This window comes from Rhinoraja longicauda, chromosome 1 (assembly GCF_053455715.1).
Source record: "Rhinoraja longicauda isolate Sanriku21f chromosome 1, sRhiLon1.1, whole genome shotgun sequence".
In the NCBI taxonomy this organism is placed as follows: Eukaryota; Metazoa; Chordata; class Chondrichthyes; order Rajiformes; family Arhynchobatidae; genus Rhinoraja; species Rhinoraja longicauda.
The window spans coordinates 69,682,657-69,710,414 of NC_135953.1; the positions used below are offsets into that span (position 1 = coordinate 69,682,657).

Here is a 27,758-nt window from a genome sequence, read left to right on the forward strand (position 1 = left end):
ATTCCTCATTATATGCAGGGAAGAACCACTGCAATACCCCAGTCTCACAGTGAACCCAGTCTTCGTGCCCCTTTGGCTGCCCAGAGGTGAGTTGCTAACAACCTCCAGATTTCTGTGTCCGTATCCGCATGTGCAGAAGTTCTTGTTAGTTGCAGATGGTAATGTTGACAAGTTCTGACAGTTCTGCCAATTTTTTTCCTGCAACATGCATGCCAATAGGTTTAATCATACCATTTGTAGTTACATTAATTTTATTAATGACAATCTGTTAAATGAGCAGTTATCAATTTCTTCCTGGAGATGACAGACAGACATATAAATCTCCATTTGAATGGAGACAATCTTGTAATAGATATTTTGAACGACTGGAAAAGCACAAAACAGGAAGAAGAAAATAAGAAAATGATACACAGCATTTTTCAGCATCTGTAAACTCAACGTGTGAAGATGGCTTTCCATTGTGTCACCATGTAACCACTAGAGGGAGTTGAAGAATTGAACCACAAGCAGAGCAGGACGCTGGAAGAACTTAATAGGGTCAAGCAGCATCTGTGGAGGCAACGGTATGTCGCTTTTCTCGGGTCGAAACCCTGCAACAGTTCTGAACGAGGAAAAACATTAGTTTGATCCACTCACATCTTCCTACACCTGGTAGAGATTCAATCAAATTATAATGATAACATCATCTCTTCAGACAATTTTTCCTTTTTTCCAAAGACCCAAAGGAATTGAGACTTGATTCTTACTGGGTGAAGTGTACTTTTCCTGTGCTTTGTGTGGCCTTCTAATCTATTCTAAAAGAGAAAATAAACAAGAAGATTGCAAAACTCATAAAGTTATCTTTAAGATGTTACCCAAGTAAAGGTAACGTTCCAGACTGCCTAAGGCTTTCCCATTATGCTTTCTCAAACCTGAACGTTGTAAAGTTTCAACCAATATTAACGTAGTTTACTTTGGATTTTATAAAGCTATTTGGTTTATTTAATTTACGTATTAGGTCAATTCAATTTCAAGACTGTACAAAGCATTTTAAACATGCACATTTACTAGCTGGTCAGCTGACACCTCACATGTCCCGGCATTGATCCCATTTTCAAGTTTGTGGAATCCATTTAATAGGCATTTGTCTATTCACTGAATATTTTCTTTTAGGGCATAATGTCTAATATAAAATAAGTTTTATATGTTCATAATTTTTTGCCATTGGAAGGTAATAATAATAATAATGCATTTTATTTATATAGCGCTTTTCATATACTCAAAGACGCTTTACAGAGATTTAGAGAACATAGGGAAATGAATAAATAGATAAATAAGTAAATAAGTAAACGAACAGAGAAAGGAGACAGAAGGTGAGGTGACCTTCAGTGGTTGAAGGCAGTACTGAACAGGTGGGACTTCAGCGATGTTTTGAATGTGGTGAGTGTGGAGGAGTCTCTAATGGTTTGGGGTAGTGAGTTCCATAGGGTGGGAGCAGCGATGGAGAAAGCCCTGTCCCCCAAGGATCTGAGTTTGGTCCGGATGTGGGGGGATAGGAGATTGGCAGCAGCAGAGCGGAGGGTGCAGGTGGGAGTGTGCCTGTGGAGGAGGTCGGTCAGGTAGGATGGGGCCAGGTTATGGAGGGCTTTGTAGGTTATGAGGAGGATTTTGTACTGGATTCTCTGGGGGATGGGGAGCCAGTGGAGTTTGTAAAGGACGGGGGTGATATGGTCACGGATCGGGGTGTGGGTGAGTAGACGGGCAGCGGAGTTTTGAATGTATTGAAGTTTACTGATGATTTTTGAGGGTGCGCCATAGAGGAGGCTGTTGCAGTAGTCCAGACGGGAGGTGATGAAGGCGTGGATGAGGGTTTCTGCAGCTGTGGAGGAGAGGGATGGACGGAGACGGGCAATGTTTTTGAGGTGGAAGAAGGCTGTCTTTGTGATGTGTTTGATGTGTTTGTCGAAGGAGAGGGTTTGATCAAAGATGATTCCAAGATTCCGGATGTGAGGGGAGGTGGATACTGGGAGACCATCAATGTTGAGGATGAAGTTTTGGGTGGATTTGGTGAGCATTTTTGGACCAATGATGATGATTTCAGATTTGTCGCAATTGAGTTTGAGGATAAGATATGTTTATGCTGGCAGCATTCTCTGAATATGTAGTTAAGGTCTAATGACTGATTATTGGCCATTCACAGGATTCTTAAGTTGAGCAGCACTACCTTTAGAGTCATTTCACGTGGAAACAGGCCCTTCGGCCCAACTTGCCCATGCTGACCAACGTGCCTCAGGTACACTTGTCCCACCTGCCTGGGTTTGTCTTATATCCCTCTAAACATATCTTATCCATGTACCTACCCAAATGTCTTTTAAACATTGTGATAGTACCTGCCTCAACTACCTCCTCCAGCAGCTTGTTCCATATTCCCACCACCCTGTGTGAAAACATTACACCTAGTTTCCTATTGAATCTTTCCCCCCTCACCATAAACCTATGTCCAATGGTTCTTGATTCCCCTACTCTGGGTAAAAGACTGTGCATTTACCCCATCTATTCCTCTCATGATCTTATACACCTTTATAAGATTACACCTCATCTTCTTACATTCCAAGGAATAAAGTCCTAGCCTGCTCAACCTCTCCCTATAGCTCAGGTTCTCAAGTTCTGGCAACATCCTTGTCAATCTTCTCTGCACCCTTCGGGTTGTAGAATGGTACATTGTTAGCTGAGGGGAATCTGATAATGAGGCATACAATCAGTAATGTTTAATCAGGACAATAAACTAGTTGGTGAACTGGGATGGGGAGGGATGGAGAGAGAGAGAGAGAGGGGGGGAAAGCAAGGGTTACATGAAGTTAGAGAAATCAATAATTATACCGCTGGGTTATCAGCTGCCCAAGCACTCCGTCCCTCCCCCAGTCTTGTCAAAAAGGCAACCAGCATCTTCAAAGACCAACACCACCCTGGCCACTCTCCCATTTCACTCCTGCCATAGGTATGAGACTGAAAACCATGACTACCAGGTTCAAGGATAGCTTCTTCGCAATAACCATCAAGCTTTTGAACACTATGCAACACTAATCAATGAAATGTCGACTGTCTTTGGTAGTACCAAGGACTTTGGGCTTTATTTTTCACTCGATTATGTTATTTTATTTTTGTTAATATGTATTATCTATTTGTATTGTTATAGACCTGCGATGCTACTGCAAGTAGGAATTTAATTGTAGCGTTGTCAGTATATATGACAATTAAACACACTTGACTAAAATATCAAAATCTACGTCAACACTCCTTGTTGAATCAGGAATTGTTGAGCATTTGTTTTGTTGACCCTATTGATTTAATCTCTACCCGTATGCTGCATCTTAATTCTGATGACTACTGCTACTACTACATCGGGAGAAAATCGATCAAAGGGCAGCTACTGAAAATGGATGTTAAGAGCTGATTAGCTTCCAAATCCTATGGGTCAATTCAGGTTCCATCATGACAGACAATAGCCAGAGTAATAATCCCACCATCTAAAATGTGATCTATCACATCATTACAGTTCTTTCCTCCCAAACTTTTCAATGTATTCAAGTTTCACATACCAGCTTTGTTTTATGAAGTAACCAAATTGTAATGGATGATTACCTATGTTTGCAATGTGAAACATACAATTTTAATTGTGACATTTATTTTGCAATATCTAGCCCTGGATTTTACCATTTTAAATTGCTAATATTTGTGTTTGTTTGTATATCTTGGAATTAAACATGTTATACTCGTGCCAGCACGGATTGGATATTTATCAAGAAGGTGAGGAAAGCTTTACAATTTAAATGCCAGAAATAATCAATAAGAATTCAGAATATGGAAATTCTCCACTGTTTTGTTTGGGTCTGAGGTTAGTCAGTGTCATCATGGAGTCTCTGAGCACATTTAATTTCAGACTACTTACAAGCTCATCTATTTTAAGTAAGCACTGCAATGCTTTTTAATTGTATGTTCTTAATATCGTAGAGATAGTTTTGAAGCAGTACATATCACATGGCACTTTCTCTTAAATCTTAATGAGTCAATCTAACTGTCACAGGTTAAGATCCATTTGGCAATGGCTGTATATTAATGCATATTTACTACATAAATGGTAACAGTAGTATTTCCATATCTCTGTCTTTATAATATGACAATGATAGGTGCAATCCTTTGGTAATTTAGATAAAAGCATGCATATTTTTCTCAGGATCTCAAAGAGACCTTTGTTAGAGTGAAAGTACTGAATTTGGGATACAAAATCCAAGGTTAATGGAGTCACATTTAATCAGGGAATGTGTCTTTTGGTCAATAATTAAAAATGAAAAAAAGAATACTACCGGCATTTTGCCCTCACCCCAATTAAACCAATAACTTCCAGCTATTGAATTGCTTGGGCAAAAGATACTATAAACCAGAATGAGGAATAAAGTTTCAGTTTTTACCAATCACAATGGAAAATATTAACAAAATGATTGCATGACCATAACGATTGAAGGAGTCAAAGATGGTTGATATAACTAAGAACCAAAAAAGGAAATATTGAAAATTTTGTTCAGAGTTTCATTGAATGAATGAATGAATGAATGAATGAATAAGTTTATTGGCCAAGTATGCATATACAAGGAATGTGCCTTGGTGCTCTGCTCACAAATGACAACACAAACATACAGTTAACAATTAAGAATAAAGCATAACCACATCAAAACAATAAGGATACAACATTACAGTCTAAACATGTGGGTGAAAATAAACCAGAGCAAAAAAGAGACTACAGACTCTGGTTATTGAGTAGAACTGTCACTCATGGAAAAAAGCTGTTGTTATGTCTGCCTGTGGCTGCTTTGACAGTCCGGAGTCGCCTTCCAGAGGGAAGTGCTTCGAAGAGTTTGTGGCCAGGGTGGCCAGAATTGATGGAGTCAATTTGATTTTAACACATAATTTCATGTAATTCAAAATATTTGTCTTCAACCATGTGAAATAAATACCATTACAATGGGACAGTTCTTGCTGACCAGTAATTATCTAGTACTGCTGCAGAGAACACAACGTATCCAGCCTCCTGGTCATATTTTCACAGGTAGGGGTGCTTCAAACAGTGAAACGTCTTGCCCTTAAAATGCACTGGCAATCAGCAAACCCCACCTCAGGTTTAGATTAAAATGCTATCATATGCACCAGGGTGCAATGGAATTCCATGTTCACATGAATCTCACTATAAACAATATACATTAATGATAAATACAATAAATACGATTAATACAAAACAGCAGTATGATGCAAGATTTATCATGCAATCTGAAGTAGTTATGAAAAAATATAGTACAATAGCAGAATAACTGACAGAGGTTGAGTTAAGAGTAAGAGCATGTGACACCGCCTCTGGAAAAGGGGTATGAAAGAAATGATTGGTTCAGAAGTCTGGTTGCAGTGGGGAAAAGCTGTTCTTAATTCCAAACATCCAAGTTTTCAAACTCTTGAATCTACTCCCAGCAGGTAGAAGAGAGAAAAGAGAATGGCCAGGATGACGGGCATACTTGATGATTCTTCCAGCCCTGCTGGTGCAATGCAGCGTGAGGATGCTCTAGATGGAAGGAAGTGATGAGCTCGTGTTGGAATTTTGCTTGTAGTAAATCATGTGGAAATATTTTTAATTGTTTTGAAGTGTGTTTGAAACTTGCTACATCCATTACAATGCGAGGGTTAAGCCTGACGAAAGCAATAAGGATCCAGTTCTCAAGTTTACAAGTGTTTGAAAGATTTGTGTTAAATCTCTTGTTGAGGTAGAAGAGAGAATGAGATGTAAGAAATAGTCTTACTGGAATAGAAAAACTGAAGGAATATCGCCATTTAAACCAGTTGACGAGGCACGAGTTAAGCCATGACATCAGCAAATAGGTAGAAAGCTATAGAGACAGGAACAGTGCAACCAGGAGAAAGAAAAACTGTCAACAAATACAGCAAGAAAGAAAGGCTGTATCATCATTATTTGAATGGCTTTCTCTGAGGTTTCAAGGAAGAGGCAATACCAATGTTGTTAAATATGTTGTTTTCCCATATTTAAATTACTAAATAATAGTCTCGTGCATAGAAAAATATTCTATTTAAAAGTGGTTCACTAAATTACTGATAAGTTTTTTGAGTTGTTTTAAACTGAATCTTGAAATTAGGTAAAAACAACAATTGAAGTCTAATCCTTAAACTATGTGTCGAAAGTGACACAAGATGTTCTGCAGTGCTATATTATACTTGTCCCAAGTGCAGACTTGCACTGCTGACTTATGGTAGTACCAAAAGCAATCATGAAACTATTATTCAGCTTTCCAATTTATCATTGTATTTGAGAATGATCAATATGTAATGTGGTCATTTTTCAAGTACAAAACATGTGTTAGCTATTCCACAAATCAGGATAAAGAGACATGAACTTGGAACAGAGTGGACGGTGCATACTTCCTTCAGGTCAAATGCCTTCCACTCTAGGCAGTATTCTTTGTTGATTCATTGTTTCGCCTCCTGCACTCAGACTGCTGCAGAATCTTTGAAAATGGTGTGGGTAGAGAATATTGGCAGCTCCTGTTCAGCTTCACCAATATGAAAGTAGAAATTTGAACAGAAATATTCTGGAGTTTCCATGTACATATTGTATTTTTGGGGTTAGACAATGGCAAATTTATTTAGAAGACCCATTTTCTAATATATGATATTTATAATGACACAGAAAGCCGTTTGATCCATCGGCACAATGCTGGTTACCAAGGAAGCCTTCCCATTAGTCACACCCCCCCCCCACTTCCCCTGTTGTATTGTCTTTTAGCTCCCTTTTGACTTTTTTTGCCATTAAGTATGCAAAGTAGTAATTTTATAGTGCCCAGTTTTTAGTATATCTTCAGGATAAGGGAGGAAATCCGAGCACCCCTGAAGAGATCTAATCCAATTCCAAAATGTACAAACTCCACATAAACCATATCTGAGGTCAGGATGGAACTAGAATAGTGAGGCATTAGCGCCGAAGTAGAGATGGTTGAAAACTTCAAATTCCCAGAAGTAAATATCACCAACAATGTCTCCTGGACCACCCATATTGAAACAACGATCAAGAAAGCACACCAATGCCCCTGCTTCCTAAGAAGGCTTAGGAAGTTTGGCAAGTCCTGAGATAAGATGGAGGTGCAGGCAAGTTCCGAGAAGGAAGTTTGGCATGTCCCCAACAACCTTCACCAACTTCTACAGTTGTACCGTAGAAAGCATTTTATCGGGATGCATCACAGCTTGGTTTGGGAAGAGCTCCACCCAAGACCGCAAGAAATTACAGCAAATTGTGTGCACAGCACATACCATCACACAATCCAACCTCCCTTCAATTGACTCCATTTATACCTCACGCTGCCTCGGCATGACCAGCAGCATAATCAAGGAGTCGCCGCACTTTGGTCATTCCCTCTTCTCCCCTCTCCCATCGGCCAAAAGGCATAGAAGTGTGAAAACGCACACCAACAGATTCAGGCCCAGTTTCTTCCCAGCTGTTATCAGGCAACTAAACCATCATACCACAACCAGAGAGCAGTCCTGAACTACTATCTACTGCATCGGGGACCTTCGGACTATCTTTGATCGGACTTTACCTTGCACTATCATGTGGCTGTACACTGTGAATGGCTTAATTGTAATCGTGTATCGTCTTTCCGTGGGCAGGTTAGCACGCAACAAACGTTTTTCACTGTACCTCAGTATATGTGACAATAAACTAAACTGAACTGAAATGACTGAACTGGTATTGGATTTTAGAATCAGAATGGACAGCTGGCTAAAATGATATTCAATCTTCCCCTTGATTCTTACCAGAACATCAGGAAAAGATAAAATAGGTTCACTTAAAATTCTTTGTACCATATGCACATTTCTGTGTTTTCCTTGTTATTTTTAGTGCCATTTTTGACCATTATTTATCAAATTTTACAGCATCCTCCAGGCAGTTTATTTTATTACGACAATCCTCGCAAAGGTCCTTAACACCTCAAAACCTGTATAAAAATTCACAAGAGTTTTGAATGTTTGAAATCCTGGACCCTCATTCTGTCTCCAGAATAGAAATCTGGCCAAGCCTAATCATTTTATCATGAACATGCATGTTGATATTTGGGAATAGAAAGGTGAGAGTGTGTGGGAATATTGGAGGTCAAATCAGACTTGATATAGGGCAGGTGATTGTGAGGCCACAATTTAAAAAAAACTATTTGACAGTTGTCCTTTCAGTTATCATGTGGATATGCTCTGGTGCTCAAATTAAAAAAAATGCTAATGTTTGGGAAGAAAGAACAAATGAAGTGTGTTTTGTCCAGGTCTCCTTAACCATTAGTAGCAGGATGATATGGTGAAGTAAAAATATGAAGTTTCATTCCAGGAAGAGGAATTTAATGGTTCAATATAATTTTACATAAACGAAGGATTGTTGTTTGACACTATCTGTCTCGATTATCCAAAAGGTGCCTCAGAACATTTCTAGTTCTATCAATGGTCAGTTGTGTGGCAAGCATTTTCAGGCGTTTCATGTGTATGCCAATCACAAAAAGAAAAGACTGTTTGGTCACTTCTTGCTAAAGTTTTAACTACCAAAATATTTGTGAAATTTCTTGACCTCGAAGGTTATGCTCAATGCTTCTTTATCAAAAAACAGCATTGCATTTTGCACTTCCGCATACTCTATAATTTACCTATTTTTCCATAATTATGGCACCTTCCCTGACAATATCTACAGTAGAAACAAAAAACTGCAGATGTTGGTTCATACACAAAAGGATACAAAACACTGGAGTAACTCTGCAGGTCAGGCAGCATCTCTGGAGAACATGGATTGGTGACGTTTTGGGTTGAGACCATAGTTTCCTTTTGATTGCTCAATTGTGGTATCTGCCTATTATGTTGCCACTTTATTACGTAGATACATAGACAATAGGTGCAGGAGTAGGCCATTTGGCCCTTTGAGACAGCACCACCATTCAATGTGATCATGGCTGAACATCCATAATCAGTACCCCAATCCTGCCTTCTCCCCATATCCCTTGATTCCGCTAGCCCGAAGAGCTCTGTCTAACTCTCTTTTGAATGCATCCAGTGAATCGACCTCCACTGCCTTTTGAGGCCGAGAATTCCACAAATTAACAACTCTCTGTGTGAAAAGATGTTTGTCCTCATCTCAGTTCTAAATGGTCTACCCCTTATTCTTAAACTGTGGCCCCTAGTTCTGGACTCCCCCCAAAATCGGAAACATGTTTCCTGCATCTAGCGTGTCTAATCCATTAATATTTTTATATGTTTCTATAAGATCCACTCTCATGCTTCTAAATTCCAGTGAATACAAGCCCAGTCGCTCCATTCTTTCATCATATGGCAGTCCCGCCATCCCGGGAATTAACCTTGTGAACAGTGTTGCAGTGCTCATTTTTTAGGTGCTGGAGCTGTCACTGGTGCCTGAGCGGCCGCTGTTAAATTCCCCACTAGTTAAAATTCCCTGCTGTTTATTTATTTTATTTTTTACAGAGGTGCCGGAGCGGCGCTCCGGTGAACTCCGGCAGCACTGCACCCCTGCTCTTGAACCTACGCTGCACTCCCTCAATAGCAAGAATGTCCTTCCTCAAATTAGGAGACCAAAACTGCACACAATACCCCAGGTGTGGACTCACCAGGGCCCCGAAAAACTGCAGATGTACCTCTTTGCTCCTATACTCAACTCCTCTCATTATGAAGGCCAACATGCTATTAGCTTTCTTCACTGTCTGTTATACCCAGGGCCGTTTTTACAGCATTATGGGCCCCCGGGCAAAGCAGTGTACTGGGGCCCCTACCGTTACTCTCCCCCACCCCCCTTTCCCTACCAGCCCCCCCCTGTCGTGCCGGCGAGAAGCACTTACCGAAAAGCACTTAGCGATGGACTTAGGGTGCTACATTGTTGCGAAAAGCACTTACAGATCGCTGTGAGAAGCACTTAGTGACCGAAAATGTTGCGAAAAAAACACTTATTGAACCTACATTTTTAAAGTAGTATTTATTTATTGCAAGTCACTTAACATACATAGATCAGCATGGGGCCCCTATGCTCGTGGGCCCCCGGGCAAGTGCCCATCAGGCCCATGCGTTAAGACGGCCCTGGTTATACCTGCACGCATACTTTCAGTGACTGATATACAAGGCCACCCAGGTCTCGTTGTACTTCCCCTTTTCCTAACCCGACACCATTCAGATAATAATCTGCCTTCCCGTTCTTGCCACCAAAGTGGATAACCTCACATTTATCCACATTATACTGCATTTGCCATACATCTGCCCACTCACCCAACCTGTCCAAATCACCCTGCATCCTCATAGCATCCTCTTCACAGTTCACACTTCCACCCAGTTTTGTGCCATCTGCAAATTTGCTAATGTTACTTTTAATTCCTTCATCTAAATCATTAATGTATATTGTAAATAGCTGCAGTCCCAGCACCGAGCCTTGCGGCACCTCACTAGTCACTGCCTGTCATTCTGAAAGGGACCCGTTAATCCCTACTCTTTGCTTCCTGTCTGCCAACTAATTTTGCCCACCAATCTCCTGTTTGGGACCTTATCAAAGGCTTTTGAAAGTCCAGGTACACTACATCCACAGGCTCTCCCTTGTCTATTTTATTTGGTTACATCCTCAAAAAATTCCAGAAGATTTGTCAAGCATGATTTCCCCTTCGTAAATCCATGCTGACTTGGACCGATCCTGTTACTGCTATCCAAATGTCCCGCTATTACATCTTTGATAATCGACTCCAGCATTTTCCCCACCGCTGATGTCAGGCTGACTGGCCTATAATTCCCTGCTTTCTCTCTCCCTCCTTGCTTGAAAAGTGGATTACCCTCCAATCCACATGAACTGATCCAGAATCTATAGAACATTGGAAAATGAACACCAATGCGTCCACAATTTCTAGAGCCACCACCTTGAGTACCCTGGGATGCAGACCATCAGGCCCTGGGGATTTATTGTCAGCAATTTTGTCAATTAATAAATCTGCTTTTCTTTCCCCTGAATACATTTAATGGAAACAATTTATGATCCAATTGCTAGTACCTTGGTGATAGATAGAAAAAAGTATTTGAATGAAGGTCAGATATTTCCACATCTGATGAAAAAAAAACGTGGATTCTGGGATTCTGGATCTTTAACTAAAATGTTAACTTTATTTCTCTTTCCACAGATCTTGCCATACCAGCTGAGTGCTCCCAGCATTTTCGGTTTGCATTACCACATCTAAATGGAGCTATATGCATATTTTATGAAACTTTTTACGTCCCAGAAATAAGGCAAAATTTGTGGCTTTGTTTTCTCTATTACTTCAAAATAATTCAAATTTTAAACGACAATTAGATTTTACTAAAAATGTTAGGTTTTAGTAAAATGAAGTTTAAGGCCAAATACTGCTCTAACTCAATTTACAAGTTTGCCAATGACACTACCACAGTGGGCCTAAACTCAAACAACAATGATATGGAGTACAGGAAGGAGATTGAGAGCTTAGTAGCGTGGTGTCAAGACAACAGGACAACAGTCCCTGAATGTCAACAAAAAGGAGCGAGTCATCAACTTCAGGAGAAGGGTAGAGTACATACCCCAGTCTGTATCAATGGTGTTAAAGTCAAGAGGTTCTGGAGCCACAAGACCCTAGATATAAATAGCACCAACAATTGGTGCTGATCTAACTGCATCAATGCTACAACCAAGAAAGCACACCGCATCTCCACTTCATCAGGCTAAGAAAAGTTGGCATGTCTTTAATGACTCTTTCCAATTACTACATAGGAATCATAGAAAGCATCTTAACTAGATGCATCACAACATAGTATGGCAACTGCTCTTTCCAAGAATGCAAGAAATTGCAGAGAATTGTGAATGCCCCTCAGTTTATTATGCAAACCAGCCCCCCTCATCCCCGCCGACTTCATCCACATTTCACACAGCTTTGGCCAAACAATCAACATAATCAAGGACCACTCACACCCCGGTCATTCTCTCATCTCCCACCAGACAAAAGATACTAAAGCTTGAAAACACATTTTACCATTTAAGGATAGTTTCTTCCCTGCTGTAACCACACTCTTGAATGGAACTCTCATATGCTCATATTCATCGGGATGAATTCCCAATCTCTCAACCTACATCGATGCTGCCCTTGCACTTTTAATATTTGCTCTTTGCAGCTGTAACACTATATTCTGCACCTTATTTCTTTTATTTTCTATTGGTGTGCTCATGTATGGTAAGATTTGCCTGGACATCAGATAAAAAAAACTTTTACTGTATCTCAGTATATGTGACAATGATAAACCAAAACCAATATTTCCATTTTTGTATCGTTTCCCCAAGTCTAAGTTCACCCAATGCCTGGATTTTTTTTCATTGGGTGTTCCCTTGCATCCTACTTGTTGAAATGTCTGATATTTTGAGGGCAAGTAGGGATTCCAGCTGGCTATTCAGCAGTCTACTAAAAGTAATGGTCTTCAGATGGAGTCATACTGCACAGAAACAGGACCTTCAGCTCAAGACTGTTGTAAATTTTAAAAGGTTCTTACATTGATGCATAAACAGTCCTGTTTTAATATTTTATGCCCACAAGCAATCAGAGGATCAAAAAAGGGAAGGATACTTGTGTGAATCTATAATAGTGAGCAACAATCATCAGAGTCGAAATTCAATAATACATATCCTGGAGGGTTGTTCGGGATCTAATGTCTGATCATTTGAATTCTGATCACATTACATTTGATCACAATGCAATTGGGAGTTTTAAAGTACAGGGCTGGATCAGAATGGCATGGAACGACTGCCATAAGTTCAGGGATGGAACTGGAAGTTAGTGCCTTTGATATAATCTACATGGATTTCAGTTCAGTTTACCTTGTTCAGGTCTGGAGGGCTTACCTTGCTATAGCAAAATATCTACAACAACACCCTAAACAGTGGCAGCGACCTCCCAATACGTTGGTGAACAACTACCGCTTAGCTCTACTGAAAACTGTAACTGGCAAAACATTCCCCACCTCCCACTCATTTGGCTGACTGTCAAAGTGATAAGCACTTCTGAACATCTTTGCCAATAAATTTAACCAGAACACTTAAAACACATGATTAACTAAAATGATTGATTTTATTGTTCCCACAACTTTTCAATGACCTGTACATTGAAATCAATAGCGCACAGATGTTGTGTTAGGTCTAAACGGATTCTCAGGATACATATCTCTGCAGGTTAGAACTCTGCCACTAGACTCTATGAGAGCTTAGCCTGTACATTTGGGATGTTCTTGGTTGTGTGCGAAATTCAAAAACGTGCTACATTTCCAAAGTAATACATTTTTAACTTATGCAGTTTCTTTTGTTGTACATCATTTTGTGCCAAATTTCCTCAAGCAAGTAGTACTGAGAACTGGAAGCATACCTGTAAATTGTGCAATAAAATTCCACATACAATAAAATTCCATGACTAAGTTAGTCATTCTGCTAACTTAGAATAACTTAGATTACTAACTTAGAAGACTCATCTTTTGTTTCTGTGGTGTTCAAGCCAATCCAAGATTGTAACTTCATTCATATATTTAATTCTGAGAATTTGCAGTCAGATCTGTCAAGACTACACAGCTTTTCATGACAAAAAGACAACTGTATGGGTTTACAGTGCACAATTTTCTTAGCACAAGCCAGCATTAAGCTCTACTTACAAATTTTGAGGTGCGAGACTCCTGTTTGATTGAAGCTTTCCACATTTGGAATTGTATTTTGCAATCTCCATGATCATGATTTGAGAAATCACAGGAAATAGGAAAAGGAAATGTTGTATAACAGGCTGCTAGAATAAAAATAGATTTAGAAAATTCATTTCTGAGAAAGCAAGCTAATACCTGGTGCTTGCAGGCATATTCACCACACCCAAGAAATGTAGATGACTGGAGAGACAATTATCCGACCTCAACCGAATTGTCAAATCGTCATGTCCAACCAGAGGTCTCATTCCGTCTTGGCCTACGAGATCTCCCGATTGCCGTTCCCATTCCCAAACTGACCTTTCTCTCCTGGGCTTCCTCCACTGTCAGATTGAGGCCGCATAGAAATAATTCTGAGGGACAGGACTATTTGTAATTGGAGAGGCAGGAATCGATTTGGGATAGTAAGCAGGCTTTGTCAAGGTACGATCCTGTCCTACTAGTTTGAGTACATTTTTTGAAGTGACTAAGTGTGCCAATGAGGTTAGTACAGTAAAGTAAGCATGCAGGCAGTGAAGAAAGCAAATGGCATGTCGGCCTTCAAAGCAAGAGGATTTGAGTGTAGGAGCAAGGAGGTTCCACTGCTGTTGTACAGGTGAGACTGCACCTGGAGAATTGTGTACAGTTTTGGTATCCTAGTTTGAGGAAGGACATACTTGCTATTGAGGGAGTGCAGCGTAGGTTCACCAGGTTAAATCCCAGGATGGCAGGACTGATATATGAAAGAATGGATCGACTGGGCTGATATTCACTGGAATTTAGAAGGATGAGAGGGGATATTATGATACTATACGATAGAACTTTATTTATCCCAGGAGGAAAATTGATCTGCCAACAGTCATAAAAACACAAAATACATGAAACATAAAATTAAAGTGACGAGTGGAAAGGATTGCGGATGTGCAAAGTTGGGGGGGGGGGGTCAGTCTCAGTCTACCCCACTACAGAAAGGGGAGGAGTTGCAGTTTGATAGCTGTGGTGTTATGTCTTGCATCTTGGTGGAACCAGTCTGTTGCTGAAGGTACTCCTCAGGTTGATCAGTGTGTCATGGAGGGGGTGAACTGTATTGTCCAAGATGCTCCACAGTTTGAGGAGCATCCTCCCCTCCAAGACCACCTCCCATGAATCCAACTCTGCCCCCAGGACGGGGCCAGCCTTCCTGATGTTTGTTAATCCTTTTGGCATCCGTGGCCTTCGTCCTGCTGCCCCAGCGCATGACAGCGAAGAAGTGGCACTGGCTACCCACCGATTACTGGAACATCTGCAGCATCTTACTGCAGACGTTGAAGGAGCGGTGCCTTCTCAAAATGTACAGACAGCTCTGTCCCTTCTTGGACAGGGCTTCAGCATTCCTCGACCAGTCCAGTTTACTGTCCAGATACACTCCAAGGTATTTGTACTCGCTGGTAAACTGCACTTCCACACCATTGATGGAGACAGGGGAGAGGGGTGTTCCTCTCCTTCTAAAGTCCACCATTAGCTCCTTAGTCTTGTCGGTGTTGAGCTACAGGTGATTCAGCCCACACCACTCAACAAAGTCCTTGACTACACCTCTGTATTCAGCTTCCCTCCCCTCACTGATGCAGCCCACAATTGCAGTCATCTGAAAACTTCTGCAGGTGGCAGGAGTTTGAGTTGTGTCTGAAGTCCGAGGTGTAGATGGTGAACAGGAAGGGAGAGAGGACCGTCCCCTATGGGGCCCCTGTGTTGCTCACTACCATGTCCGAGGCACAGTTCTGTAGCCTGCATGTTGTGGTCGTCCAGTCCGGTAGTTGATGATCTAGGACACCAATGGAGCATTCACCTGCATCTTCGTCAGTTTGCTCCCTAGCAGTGCAGGCTGGATGGTGCTAAAAGCACTGGAGAAGTAAAAAAACATAGAAACATAGAAAATAGGTGCAGTAGGCCATTCGGCCCTTCGAGCCTGCACCACCATTCAATATGATCATGGCTGATCATCCAGCTCAGTAGCCTGTACCTACCTTCTCTCCATACCCCCTGATCCCTTTAGCAAAAAGGGCCACATCTAACTCCCTCTTAAATATAGCCAATGAACTGGCCTCAACTACCTTCTGTGGCAGAGAATTCCACAGACTCACCACTCTCTGTGTGAAGAAATGTTTTCTCATCTCGGTCCTAAAAGACTTCCCCCTTATCCTTAAGCTGTGACCCCTGGTTCTGGACTCCCCCAACATCGGGAACAATCTTCCCGCATCTAGCCTCTCCAACCCCTTAAGAATTTTATATGTTTCTATAAGATCCCCCCTCAGTCTTCTAAATTCCAGCGAGTACAAGCCCAGTCTATCCAGTCTTTCCTCATATGCAAGTCCCGCCATCCCAGGGATTAATCTGGTGAACCTTCTCTGTGCTCCCTCTAAGGCAAGAACGTCTTTCCTCAGGTTAGGAGACCAAAACTGCACGCAATACTCCAGGTGCGGTCTCACCAAGGCCCTGTACAACTGCAGCAGAACCTCCCTGCTCCTAAACTCAAATCCTCTTGCTATGAATGCCAACATACCATTCGCTTTCTTCACTGCCTGCTGCACCTGCATGCTTGCTTTCAATGACTGGTGCACCATGACACCCAGGTCACGTTGCATCTCCCCTTCTCCCAATCGGTCACCATTCAGGTCATACTCTGCTTTCCTGTTCTTGCCGCCAAAGTGGATAACCTCACATTTATCCACATTATATTGCATCTGCCATGCATTTGCCCACTCGCCTAATCTATCCAAGTCACTCTGCAGCCTCCTAGCATCCTCCTCGCAGCTAACACTGCCACCCAGCTTCGTGTCATCCGCAAACTTAGAGATATTGCATTCAATTCCATCGTCCAAATCATTAATATACACTGTAAATAACTGGGGTCCCAGCACTGAGCCTTGCGGTACCCCACTAGTCACTGCCTGCCATTCCGAAAAGGACCCGTTTATTCCTACTCTTTGCTTCCTGTCCGCCAACCGATTTTCTATCCACCTCAAAACATGACTCTCCCAATGTTTCCCGGCTGATCCAGGTGAGCATGGGAACGATGGAGCAAGTGGATGATGGCATCCTCAATCCCCATCTTAGTTTGGTAAGAAAACTGCAGGGGGTCCAGGTGGGGTATTTGTCAGTGCCACTGTCAGTGCCACTGGTCTACAATCATTGGACGAGCTGGGGCACATCCTCTTTGCTACAGGAACCAGAGACTTCCACATCACAAGAACCTTCTTCAGGCTCAGGTTGAAGATATGCTGGAGTACTCCACACAACTAGCTGGCACACGTCTTAAATGCGCTAGGGCTGACACCATCGGGACCCGTGGCTTTGCCTGGGCCGAGTCTGCTCAGTTCCTTCCTCACCTGCTCAGCCTTGATAGTCAGGCGTGACAAAGAAACACGTAAAATTATGAAGGGATTGGACAGGCTAGATGCAGAAAAAAAATTCCCGATGTTGGGGGAGTCCAGAACACGGGTCACAGTTTAAGAATAAGGGGTAGGCCATTTAGGACTGAAATTAAGAAAGAAAAATCACCGAGAGTTGGGAATGTGTGGAATTCTCTGCTACGGAAAGCAGTGGAGGCCTGTTCACTGGATGTATTCAAGAGAGAGTTGGGCTAACAGAATCAAGGGATATGGGGAGAAAACAGGAACGGCGTACTGATTCTGGACGATCTGCCTGGCTCGAAGGGCCAAATGGCCTGCTCCAGCACTATTTTTTATGTTAGTTGATGTAATCTACATAGAACTCAGAAAGGCATTAGACAAGGTCCCATGTTAGAAACAGATCAAAAAGGTAAGAGCCCATAGGATACAGGCCAAATTGGATCCAATATTGAGTTGGTGATAGGAGGCATAGTATAATGGTGGAGGTTGTTTGGAAGTCTGCGAGCAGTGGTATACCACTGTGCTGAAATCTTTACTGTTTGTCAGAGTCATAGACTAATACAGTGTGGAAACAGGCCCTTCCGCCCAACTTGCCCACACATGTCCCAGCTACTCGCTGGAACAAGCTTGTGTAGTTTCCAAATACACAGGACAAGATGTTAGAAATCCAAAGTGCCAAATGTCAACTTGCTCCCGGTGGTGATGGGAGGCTTATGCACTCACCTATGCTCCTCCGATGTTGAGAAAGGCTAGGCAGACACGTCATTGGGGTTATCAAGTGGGCACCTACTTTCATCGACGTTTCGCTGATTGGACCCATGACGTCTCCAGTAGGCTCAGCAGTGCATTCTGGCGTCCCAGAACCACCCCCCTCTGCATCTGCCTAGCCGGCTTATTTGGGAGACCAGATGGGGTCTTTCCTCTTCAGCCAGAGCCACTGGCTACTCCGCTCTGCCACCTGTGATGTTTCCTTGATAGCCTGGCGTAGGGTTTGTCCGCTGATCCCCAGGTCTTCATCAGTCTTACGGTAGATGTTGCCACAAATCCTCGAAATCCAACTTTTACCGGGCAGATCTTTGCTCTCCAGCCCCGCTGTTCTGCCTCCGCTGCAAGGTCTGTGTAGCGCAGTTTCTTTCTTTCAAAGGCTTCCTGCACAGCATCCTCCCCAGGGACTGTAAGCTCCACAAAATACACCATGCGCTGAGAGTTGTACCAGAGGACAAAATCAGGCCTCAAGTTGGTGATGGCTATCTCTGGTGGAACTGTAAGCCGTTGGTCCACATCCACCCGCATCTGCCGGTCCCGGGCTGCCTCCAGCTGTCCAAACCTTGTCCTTGGTGGAATTTTCCGTTGCTTTTGTTCCCCCTCCCGAACAAAGGCAATTGGCATAACTGGGTTGGTTGTTCTGGGCGGCAGGGCATTGTTGGTTGTTCTCCTGCTTTCCAGAGTCGCTGCCAGGCATTTGAGCACTTGATTATGTCTCCAGGTGTACCGTCCTTGGGAGAGACTTACTTTACACCCAGTGAGGATGTGCTTAAGCTTGGCTGGTGTTGAACACAGGGGGCATGATGGATCTTCGCCCAGCCATTGGTTGAGATTTTTTGGGCTAGGAAGGACATCATAGGTTGCCCGAATGAGGAAGCTTATCCTGCTCGCCTCCATCTCCCACATGTCCTTCCAGCTGATCTTCCGCTTTTCCACACTCTCCCATCTCATCCACTGGCCCTGTTTAGCTTGCGACACAGCCTTGGCACACCTACTCGACTCCTCCTGTCGGCGGACTTCGGCCGTGACCAACTTCCGGCGCTCGTGAGGATGCCTTGTTCCAGCAAGGTCGCTTTCCGCCAAGCCCCAAGCCACTTCGTCCGTGTTGGACTTGCCCAATCATGTCGCCTTGGTGGAGAGCAGATTTTGCCTGCTGTGTCGCATTCTTAGCCGTCCACTTCTTTCCTGTTGCCAGGGTTGGGGCAGCAGCTCGGATGACAGTGTCCCTCGATTCTGCCAGGGTCATCTCTAGTCTGACTTTAGTGCACTTGAACTCCTCTGTGAGGCTAGAGAGAAGCAGCTGAAGTACCCCCTGACCGTACAGGCGTACGTTGCTCAGGCATCGAGGAACACCTAACCACTTTCTCACAAAAGAGCTGATTGTTCTTTCCATCTTCTCAACTCTTGTGAGGGTGATGTCATACATGGTTAGTGGCCACATAAGGCGAGGTAGTAACCCAAACGGCAGGCACCAGATTGTCAGCTTTCCAGGCAACATGGATCGGTCGATGTTTGCTAGACCTTTGATAATTTCTTGCCTAAGCTCGTTTGCCTGATCAGTGTCCTTCAGTTTAGAGTCATACCATTTCCCCAGACTTTTGATTGGCTTCTCTGACACAGTTGGGATTGGTTCTTGATCAATATTGATTTGGTGATAGGAGGCATAGTATAATGGTGGAGGTTGTTTGGAAGTCTGCGAGCAGTGGTATACCACTGTGCTGAAATCTTTACTGTTTGTCAGAGTCATAGAGTAATACAGTGTGGAAACAGGCCCTTCAGCCCAACTTGCCCACACATGTCCCAGCTACTCGCTGGAACAAGCTTGTGTAGGAGCATGGTGGGTATTTGGAACAAACTGCCAGAGGAATCTGTTGAGGTGGGTGCAATAACAATGTTCAAAAATCATTTTGACAGGAATATGGATAGAAAAGACTGAGAGGGATCTGGGTCAAATGCAAGTAAATAGAACTAGCTCAGAAAGACATCATGATCAGCATGGACAAGTTGGACGGTATGACCTATTTTCCTGTTGTATGACTATGATTCTTTGTTATACACATAATTATCTCGATGTGAATTTTGAAGCTTTTATTATTACTAAGTTTGAAAATGACATGAAGATTAGCGATACTATAGATACTGAGAAAGGTCGTCTTTGATTACAGGTGGTACTAATATATTGGTAAGATTAGCAACAAAAAGGAGATAGAATTTAATCCCGGAGAATGCAAATTGTTACATTTTGGGAGAAGCTATAAAGCTAGGGAACACGCACTGAATGATAGGATCCTAGGAAGTAGTGGATCTCCAATAAAATGCTGTTCAACCATTCAGGAACCTTGATGGTTCAGCATCTGGCTCTACACTGTATTTCCCTCGGTCCCTGGCATACTCCCACTTGATGGAACCCTTGTTGCTACAATCTCCAACCACTCATTGGGTCCCTGATTCCAGCATTCACAGATCATTCACCTGGTCCCAAGTTCCGACACTTCCTCATGTCATCAGTGCTTTTGTTCCAGTAGAGACACAAAAGGCTGCAGATACTGAAGCCTGGAGCTAAACACAAGCTGAAGACTAAATCCAGAGGAAGAGTCTCCATCCGAAACAATGATTGCCCATTTCCTTCTGCAGGTGCTGCCTGACCCGCTGAGTTTCTCCAGCAGTTTGTTTTTTGCTTTGGTTCAATAGACAATAGACAATAGGTGCATGAGTAGGCCATTCAGCCCTTCGAGCCAGCACCGCCATTCAATGCGATCATGACTGATCACTCTCAAACAGTACCCCGTTCCTGCCTTCTCCCCATACCCCCTCACTCCGCTATCCTTAAGAGCTCTATCCAGCTCTCTCTTGAAAGCATCCAACGAACTGGCCTCCACTGCCTTCTGAGGCAGAGAATTCCACACCTTCACCACTCTCTGACTGAAAAAGTTCTTCCTCATCTCCGTTCTAAATGGCTTACCCCTTATTCTTAAACTGTGGCCCCTTGTTCTGGACTCCCCCAACATTGGGAACATGTTTCCTGCCTCTGATGTGTCCAATCCCCTAATTATCTTATATGTTTCAATAAGATCCCCCCTCATCCTTCTAAATTCCAGTGTATACAAGCCTAATTGCTCCAGCCTTTCAACATACCTCAGTCCTGCCATTCCGGGAATCAACCTAGTGAACCTACGCTGCACGCCCTCAATAGCAAGAATATCCTTCCTCAAATTTGGAGACCAAAACGGCACACAGTACTCCAGGTGCGGTCTCACCAGGGCCCGGTACAACTGTAGAAGGACCTCTTTGCTCCTATACTCAACTCCTCTTGTTACGAAGGCCAACATTCCATTGGCTTTCTTCACTGCCTGCTGTACCTGCATGCTTCCTTTCAGTGACTGATGCACTAGGACACCCAGATCTCGTTGAACATCCCCTCTTCCTAACTTGACACCATTCAGATAATAATCTGCCTTTCTATTCTTACTTCCAAAGTGAATAACCTCACACTTATCTACATTAAACTGCATCTGCCATGTTCCCGCCCACTCACACAACCTGTCCAAGTCACCCTGCAGCCTTATTGCATCTTCCTCACAATTCACACTACCCCCGCTTAGTATCATCTGCAAATTTGCTAATGGTACTTTTAATCCCTTCATCTAAGTCATTAATGTATATCGTAAATAGCTGGGGTCCCAGCACCGAACCTTGCGGTACCCCCACTGGTCACTGCCTGCCATTCCGAAAGGCACCCCATTTATCCCCACTCTTTGCTTTCTGTCTGTCAACCAATTTTCTATCCATGTCAGTACCCTTCCCCCAATACCATGTGCTCTAATTTTGCCCACTAATCTCCTATGTGGGACCTTGTCGAAGGCTTTCTGAAAGTCGAGGTACACCACATCCACTGACTCTCCCCTCTCAATTTTCCTAGTTACATCCTCAAAAAATTCCAGTAGATTTGTCAAGCATGATTTCCCCTTCGTAAATCCATGCTGACTCGGAATGATCCTGTTACTGCTATCCAAATGCTCAGCAATTTCGTCTTTTATAATTGACTCCAGCATCTTCCCCACCACTGATGTCAGACTAACTGGTCTATAATTACCCGATTTCTCTCTCCCTCCTTTCTTAAAAAGTGGGATAACATTTGCTATCCTCCAATCCACAGGAACTGATCCTGAATCTATAGAACATTGAAAAATGATCTCCAATGCTTCCACTATTTCTAGAGCCACCTCCTTAAGTACCCTGGGATGCAGACCATCAGGCCCTGGGGATTTATCAGCCTTCAGTCCCATCAGTCTACCCAAAACCATTTCCTGCCTAATGTGGATTTCCTTCAGTTCCTCCATCACCCTAGGTTCTCCGGCCCCTAGAACATTTGGGAGATTGTGTGTATCCTCCTCAGTAAACACAGATCCAAAGTAACGGTTTAACTCGTCTGCCATTTCTTTGTTCCCCATAATAAATTCCCCTGCTTCTGTCTTCAAGGGACCCACATTTGCCTTGACTATTTTTTTCCTCTTCACGTACCTAAAAAAACTTTTGCTATCCTCCTTTATATTATTGGCTAGTTTACCCTCGTACCTCATCTTTTCTCCCCGTATTGCCTTTTTAGTTAACGTTTGTTGCTCTTTAAAAGAGTCCCAATCCTCTGTCTTCCCACTCTTCTTTTAACTAATTTAGCTCGGTTGCCCATCCTCCCTTGAAACTAGACTGTTCTGTTACCCAGCTCCCTTGAAACTTACCTGACATTTTACTGTCTTACAGCATCAAAATAAGTAAATCAGATATGTATGTCAATTATATGAAATTTAGCAAACGAAGAGGAAATTGACATAGCCTTAATTTACATATGGTATTATAAATAATACCATAAAACAGTATGTTTATCCCACCAAATAAGCCAGACCTGGTCTGTGGAACAGAATGCAAGGTATGAGATACTGTGAAAACTCAATATGGAATGGAGAAATTAGAGCCAATATAAACCAATGGTTTAACTAAACAAAGGCATGAGACCACCAGAACAGGAATCTGTAATTGCAAAATTGCAGATCATGCAGCAAGGTGAAGTCAGAAGCAACTATTCACATGCCTTTTTATCTTGGGTTGGCCAAGAATTGATAGTTGAAAGCCTACACTGGTGAAAATGTTTTACTTGATCTCTAATATAAGTGCCATGCTTTAAACAGTTAGAGAAATGTGCTTGAACTACATCCTGCCTCTCCCTCCTCAGGCAAAAGATTGATCGTAAAGTATTTTTCCATTTGACTTAAAATGGACTGTTTGAGTGATCCTCTACTCCAGAACAAAGCATAGAGTTAATAGAAACAGGGCACAGACTGAAAAACTGTCTGGAGATATGGCAAACAAATGCAATGTATACGAGTATGAAATTATACATTTTGTTTGGCAGATTAACCAGAACACAAACTAGAACTGGGTAAATACAGTATATACACAAGTTAAACATCTATGTAACATACATGGATGTAAACATCTATGAAGGTGTCAACTGATATGGAGTGGAAAACTTTAAAAAATCCATTCTGGAAATTATGAATACTACAGTTAAAAAAGAATACTGACGTTTTAAAAAGGGAACAAAACAGAATATTATCAGAGATGAAGACCCTTAATTAAGTGGAGATATTGAAGAAGCTGGCTGAGGCGATTTGATTGACATATTCAAATCTGTGAACGGTTTTCATCGAATAAAAGAGAAACGGACCCCCACGAAAATTCATGGTAGGTTTCAAAAGCTTAGTTTTAGTTTAGTTTATTAATGTCACATGTACCAAGGTACAGTGAAAAGCTTGTTGTTGCCTGCACTGGCAGTCAGCATAAAGACTCTACAGTACATGATTACAATCAAGCCGTCCACAGTGTACAGATCCAGGATAACGCGAATAATATTTAGTGAAAAGTAAAGCCCAGTAAAGTCCGATAAAAGATAGTCCGAGGGTCTCCAATAAGGTAGATGGTAGTAGGTAGGTCCGGACCGCTCTCTAGTTGGTGACGGGATGGTTCAGTTGCCTGATAACAGGTGGGTATAAACTGTCCCTGAATCTGGAAGTGAAGTAAATTAATTACGCCGAGTTTTGCTACTTAATATGCATTGCCTGAAAATGTAATCCAAACAGATGATATAGCAACATTCAAAAGAGAAAACATTTGAAGGGGAAATATCTACAGGGTTATGGGGTTTGGGCTAGAGATGACACGGATTTAAAATCCCTACCGAAGGACGAATGTGAACGGCCCTCATCCGCGATTCCTTTCAGGTCTCACGTCGCCAACTTCTACCCTCCGACGATTGATGCAAATTTCCCTCACAGTTGCCAAGATTTCTACTTCCGACTTTAGAGAATTGTGTAGGAAAGAACTGGAGATACTGGTTTACACCAAAGGTAAACACAGAATGCTGGAGTAACTCAGCGGGACAGGCAGCATCTCTGGAGAGAAGGAATGGTAACATTTCGGGTCGAGACCCTCCTTCAGACTGAGAGAACCATCCCGCCACCTGCTGAGTATTCGGCTTTCAGATGCCAAAGTAAGGCTAACTTTGGAGGGTGGTGGGGGAAGAGACATGTTTAACTGTGGCTGGACACAAAATGTTGGAGTAACTCAGCATCTCCGGAGAGAAGGAATGGGTGAGGTTTCATGTCGAGACCCCTCTTCAGACTTTAACTGTGGGGCAGCCCCCCTTCGTTGCCATCACCGCTCCGCCGCCTCTTCCTCTGTTTCCGTCTCCTGATTGCGGCTGGGGCCGGGATTCGACGTCACGGAGGGCGGGGCGCGAGGGGTCCGGCAGCTCGCGGCTGGCAGTTGGCGAGCGGCCGGCAACTCGCGCGGAGATGGAGGCGACCGGTGAGTGGGCGCGAGCGCGAGCGCACCTGTTGGCCGGCGGTCTGGGGCCGGGGGGCGCGGGGCCGCCGCTCGGGTCTGGGCAGCCGAACTGTGTTGGGATATTTCACTAACTTCACCTCACGTCTGAAGAAGGGTCTCCCATTCCTTCTCTCCAGAGATGCTGCCTGTCCCGCTGAGTTACTCCAGCATTTTGTGTCTATCTTCACTTTTACTTAGTTGTTGTCCAGGTTGGAACCTCGGGTTGTTTAGTAGACGCTCTCTCCCCCCCCCCCCAAGTGTTACTGGGTGGCGGGATGCCCAGACGGGCGGCTCTCCGGCTGTGGGTGATTGTCTATCTGTGGGTAAAGTCACCGGAAAAGGGACACAGGTTGGCAAACTTTCCGGTCAACGCGTGTCCCTGGTTTGATTGGGGGTTGCACTACTCCCAATCGCCACCCCAGCCCAAGGAGACTTCGGAGCGTTAACATGGTGGCTGTAGGACGGAGAAGGTAGGCTGTTAACTTGCGCCCAACCAGTGAGAAGAGGTGGCTTCCCGAGGCGCCCTTTACCCCTGAAAACATGGAAACGCCCATCAGTCGGATATCGTTCCCCTTGCGGGTAATTTAAATTGTTTTTTTCAAGCAATGCACGCCGAAAATAGGCCGAAGTGTTATCTGATGGTGTAACCATAACATCTGTGAATAAATATGTTTTGCTGTTCAACAATAAAACTGAACTAGCCACCTATAAATATATCAATTGAACTACTGGCGCCTAGAGTTAACAATCTGTTTTAAGAATTTATGGGATGGATTGTAGAGTTAAAAAACACCTTTCATACCTTTTGGGAGTTACATTTATATAATTAACAAAACAAAATGCTGGAAGCGCTCAGAAAGCATCTGCAGTAATGAAGAGAACCAGTACTTCAGGTTGAAGACTTTGTTAGAATTGGAAGCTTCAGAGAATGGTAAAGGGAATGTTGAGGATAGTCGTGCGATGAGGATATGAAAGGATCAAAGTGTTGTAATGGTAGATCAGGATGTGTTAATGGAGGGGAAGAAAATGGAATTACAGGCAGATGCCTTGGAACAAAGCAAGATATTGGAAGTTGAAGGATTCAGTATTGACTCTCGAAGGAATAAAACATGTCCAGATGTATGATAAAGTACTGTTCCTCAAGTTTGTTTTGGGCCTTGGTTATGACAGAAGAGTAGGTCTTGCGCAATACTGACTGGAATGGAGAATTAAAATGGTAAGTCAATGGGATGCTTGGGGTCACCATATTCTGAAAATCAAACGTAGTAAATTGGAGTACTGTAGAAGACCAAGTGAATTCCTGCTTCATAAATTCATAAGATATAGGAGCAGATTAAGGCTATTTGGTACATCAAGTCTAAAATCATGGCTGATCGATTTTTCCCTCTCAACACCATTCTCCTGCCTTCTCCCGATAATCCCTGAAACCCTTACTAATCAAGAATCTATCGATCTCCGCCTTAAAAATATCCATTGACTTGGCCTCCACATCTGTCTGTGGCAATGCATTCCACAGATTCACCACCCTCTGATTAAAGAAATTCCCCCATTACTTTTCTAAAGGCACGTCATTTTATTCTGAGGCTATGGCCCCTGGTCTTACACACTCCTACTTGCGGAAGCATCCCCTCCACATCCACCTTATCTAGGCTTTTCACAATTTGGTTTCAACGAGATTCCCCCCTCATCCTTTTAAACTCCAGCAAGTACAGGCCCAGTGCTGTCAAATGCTCATCATATCTTAACCCAATCATTCCTGGGATCAATTTTGCAAAATGGTAACCCTTCTCAGGACCCACTCCAATGCCAGCACATCCTTCCTCAAATGTGGGGCCCAGCTTATAAGGACTGTTTGGGCCATAAATGGCGGGAAGGGTAGAGGTGCAAGGACAAGTGTTGTATCTGCTGCTATTACTGTAGAATAGGGAGTGATTAGTGGGAATGGATGAGGGGACCAGCGAGTCCCACAGGGAAAAGTCCTTTCAGAATGTTGAAACAGGAGGGGATGATAACATGTCAAGTGGAAACTTGTTGGAGCTGGTGGAAATTGCAATCTGTCTGAAATGTCTTGCTTCCTGGGCCATGACTTCTCTTCTGCCATCATCGACAGAGCCCTTGACTGCATCTTATCTCTTTCTTGTAACTTTCCCATGCTCCTCACTTTCCACCCCACCAGAATCCTGATTCAATGGAAAATGATTGGGGTGATGATGGTGGGATAAGGATCATTATTTGTTATTATTTCATTACAACTTCCATTCAGTTTGTAATTAAAATACCACAATCAACAGATTTTTGCTCTATATTAACATATTTGAATAAATTGGAGTGTTGCATTATGCTATGCTTTAAATGCATTTTATTGTGCTTCCACTTCAATAGACAATAGACAATAGGTGCAGGAGTAGGCCATTCAGACCTTCGAGCCAGCACCGCCATTCAATGCGATCATGGCTGATCACTCTCAATCAGTACCCCGTTCCTGCCTTCTCCCCATACCCCCTCACTCCGCTATCCTTAAGAGCTCTATCCAGCTCTCTCTTGAAAGCATCCAACGAACTGGCCTCCACTGCCTTCTGAGGCAGAGAATTCCACACCTTCACCACTCTCTGACTGAAAAAGTTCTTCCTCATCTCCGTTCTAAAAGGCCTACCCCTTATTCTTAAACTGTGGCCCCTTGTTCTGGACTCCCCCAACATTGGGAACATGTTTCCTGCCTCTAATGTGTCCAATCCCCTAATTATCTTATATGTTTCAATAAGATCCCCCCTCATCCTTCTAAATTCCAGTGTATACAAGCCCAATCGCTCCAGCCTTTCAACATACGACAGTCCCGCCATTCCGGGAATTAACCTAGTGAACCTATGCTGCACGCCCTCCATAGCATGAATATCCTTCCTCAAATTTGGAGACCAAAACTGCACACAGTACTCCAGGTGCGGTCTCACCAGGGCCCGG

The 27,758-nt window shown here is 43.1% G+C and overlaps 2 protein-coding genes across 3 annotated transcripts in view; one reads left to right on the top strand and one right to left on the bottom strand.

Moving 5' to 3' along the window:
* Positions 1 to 24,667, bottom strand: part of pgm2 (phosphoglucomutase 2) — a 76,829-nt gene extending 52,162 nt beyond the window's left edge. The window contains exon 1 of the mRNA XM_078400065.1: positions 24,154 to 24,667. Coding sequence (XP_078256191.1) covers positions 24,154 to 24,180 — 27 coding nt within the window. The 5' untranslated portion in view covers positions 24,181 to 24,667. The remainder of the gene's footprint in view (positions 1 to 24,153) is intronic.
* A 26-nt stretch (positions 24,668 to 24,693) lies between these two features.
* The window catches only part of LOC144593937 (RELT-like protein 1), a 63,408-nt gene continuing 60,343 nt past the window's right edge, over positions 24,694 to 27,758 (top strand). For both annotated transcript variants that reach the window (XM_078400074.1, XM_078400080.1), the window contains exon 1: positions 24,694 to 24,782. In XM_078400074.1, coding sequence (XP_078256200.1) covers positions 24,770 to 24,782 — 13 coding nt within the window. In that variant the 5' untranslated portion in view covers positions 24,694 to 24,769. The remainder of the gene's footprint in view (positions 24,783 to 27,758) is intronic.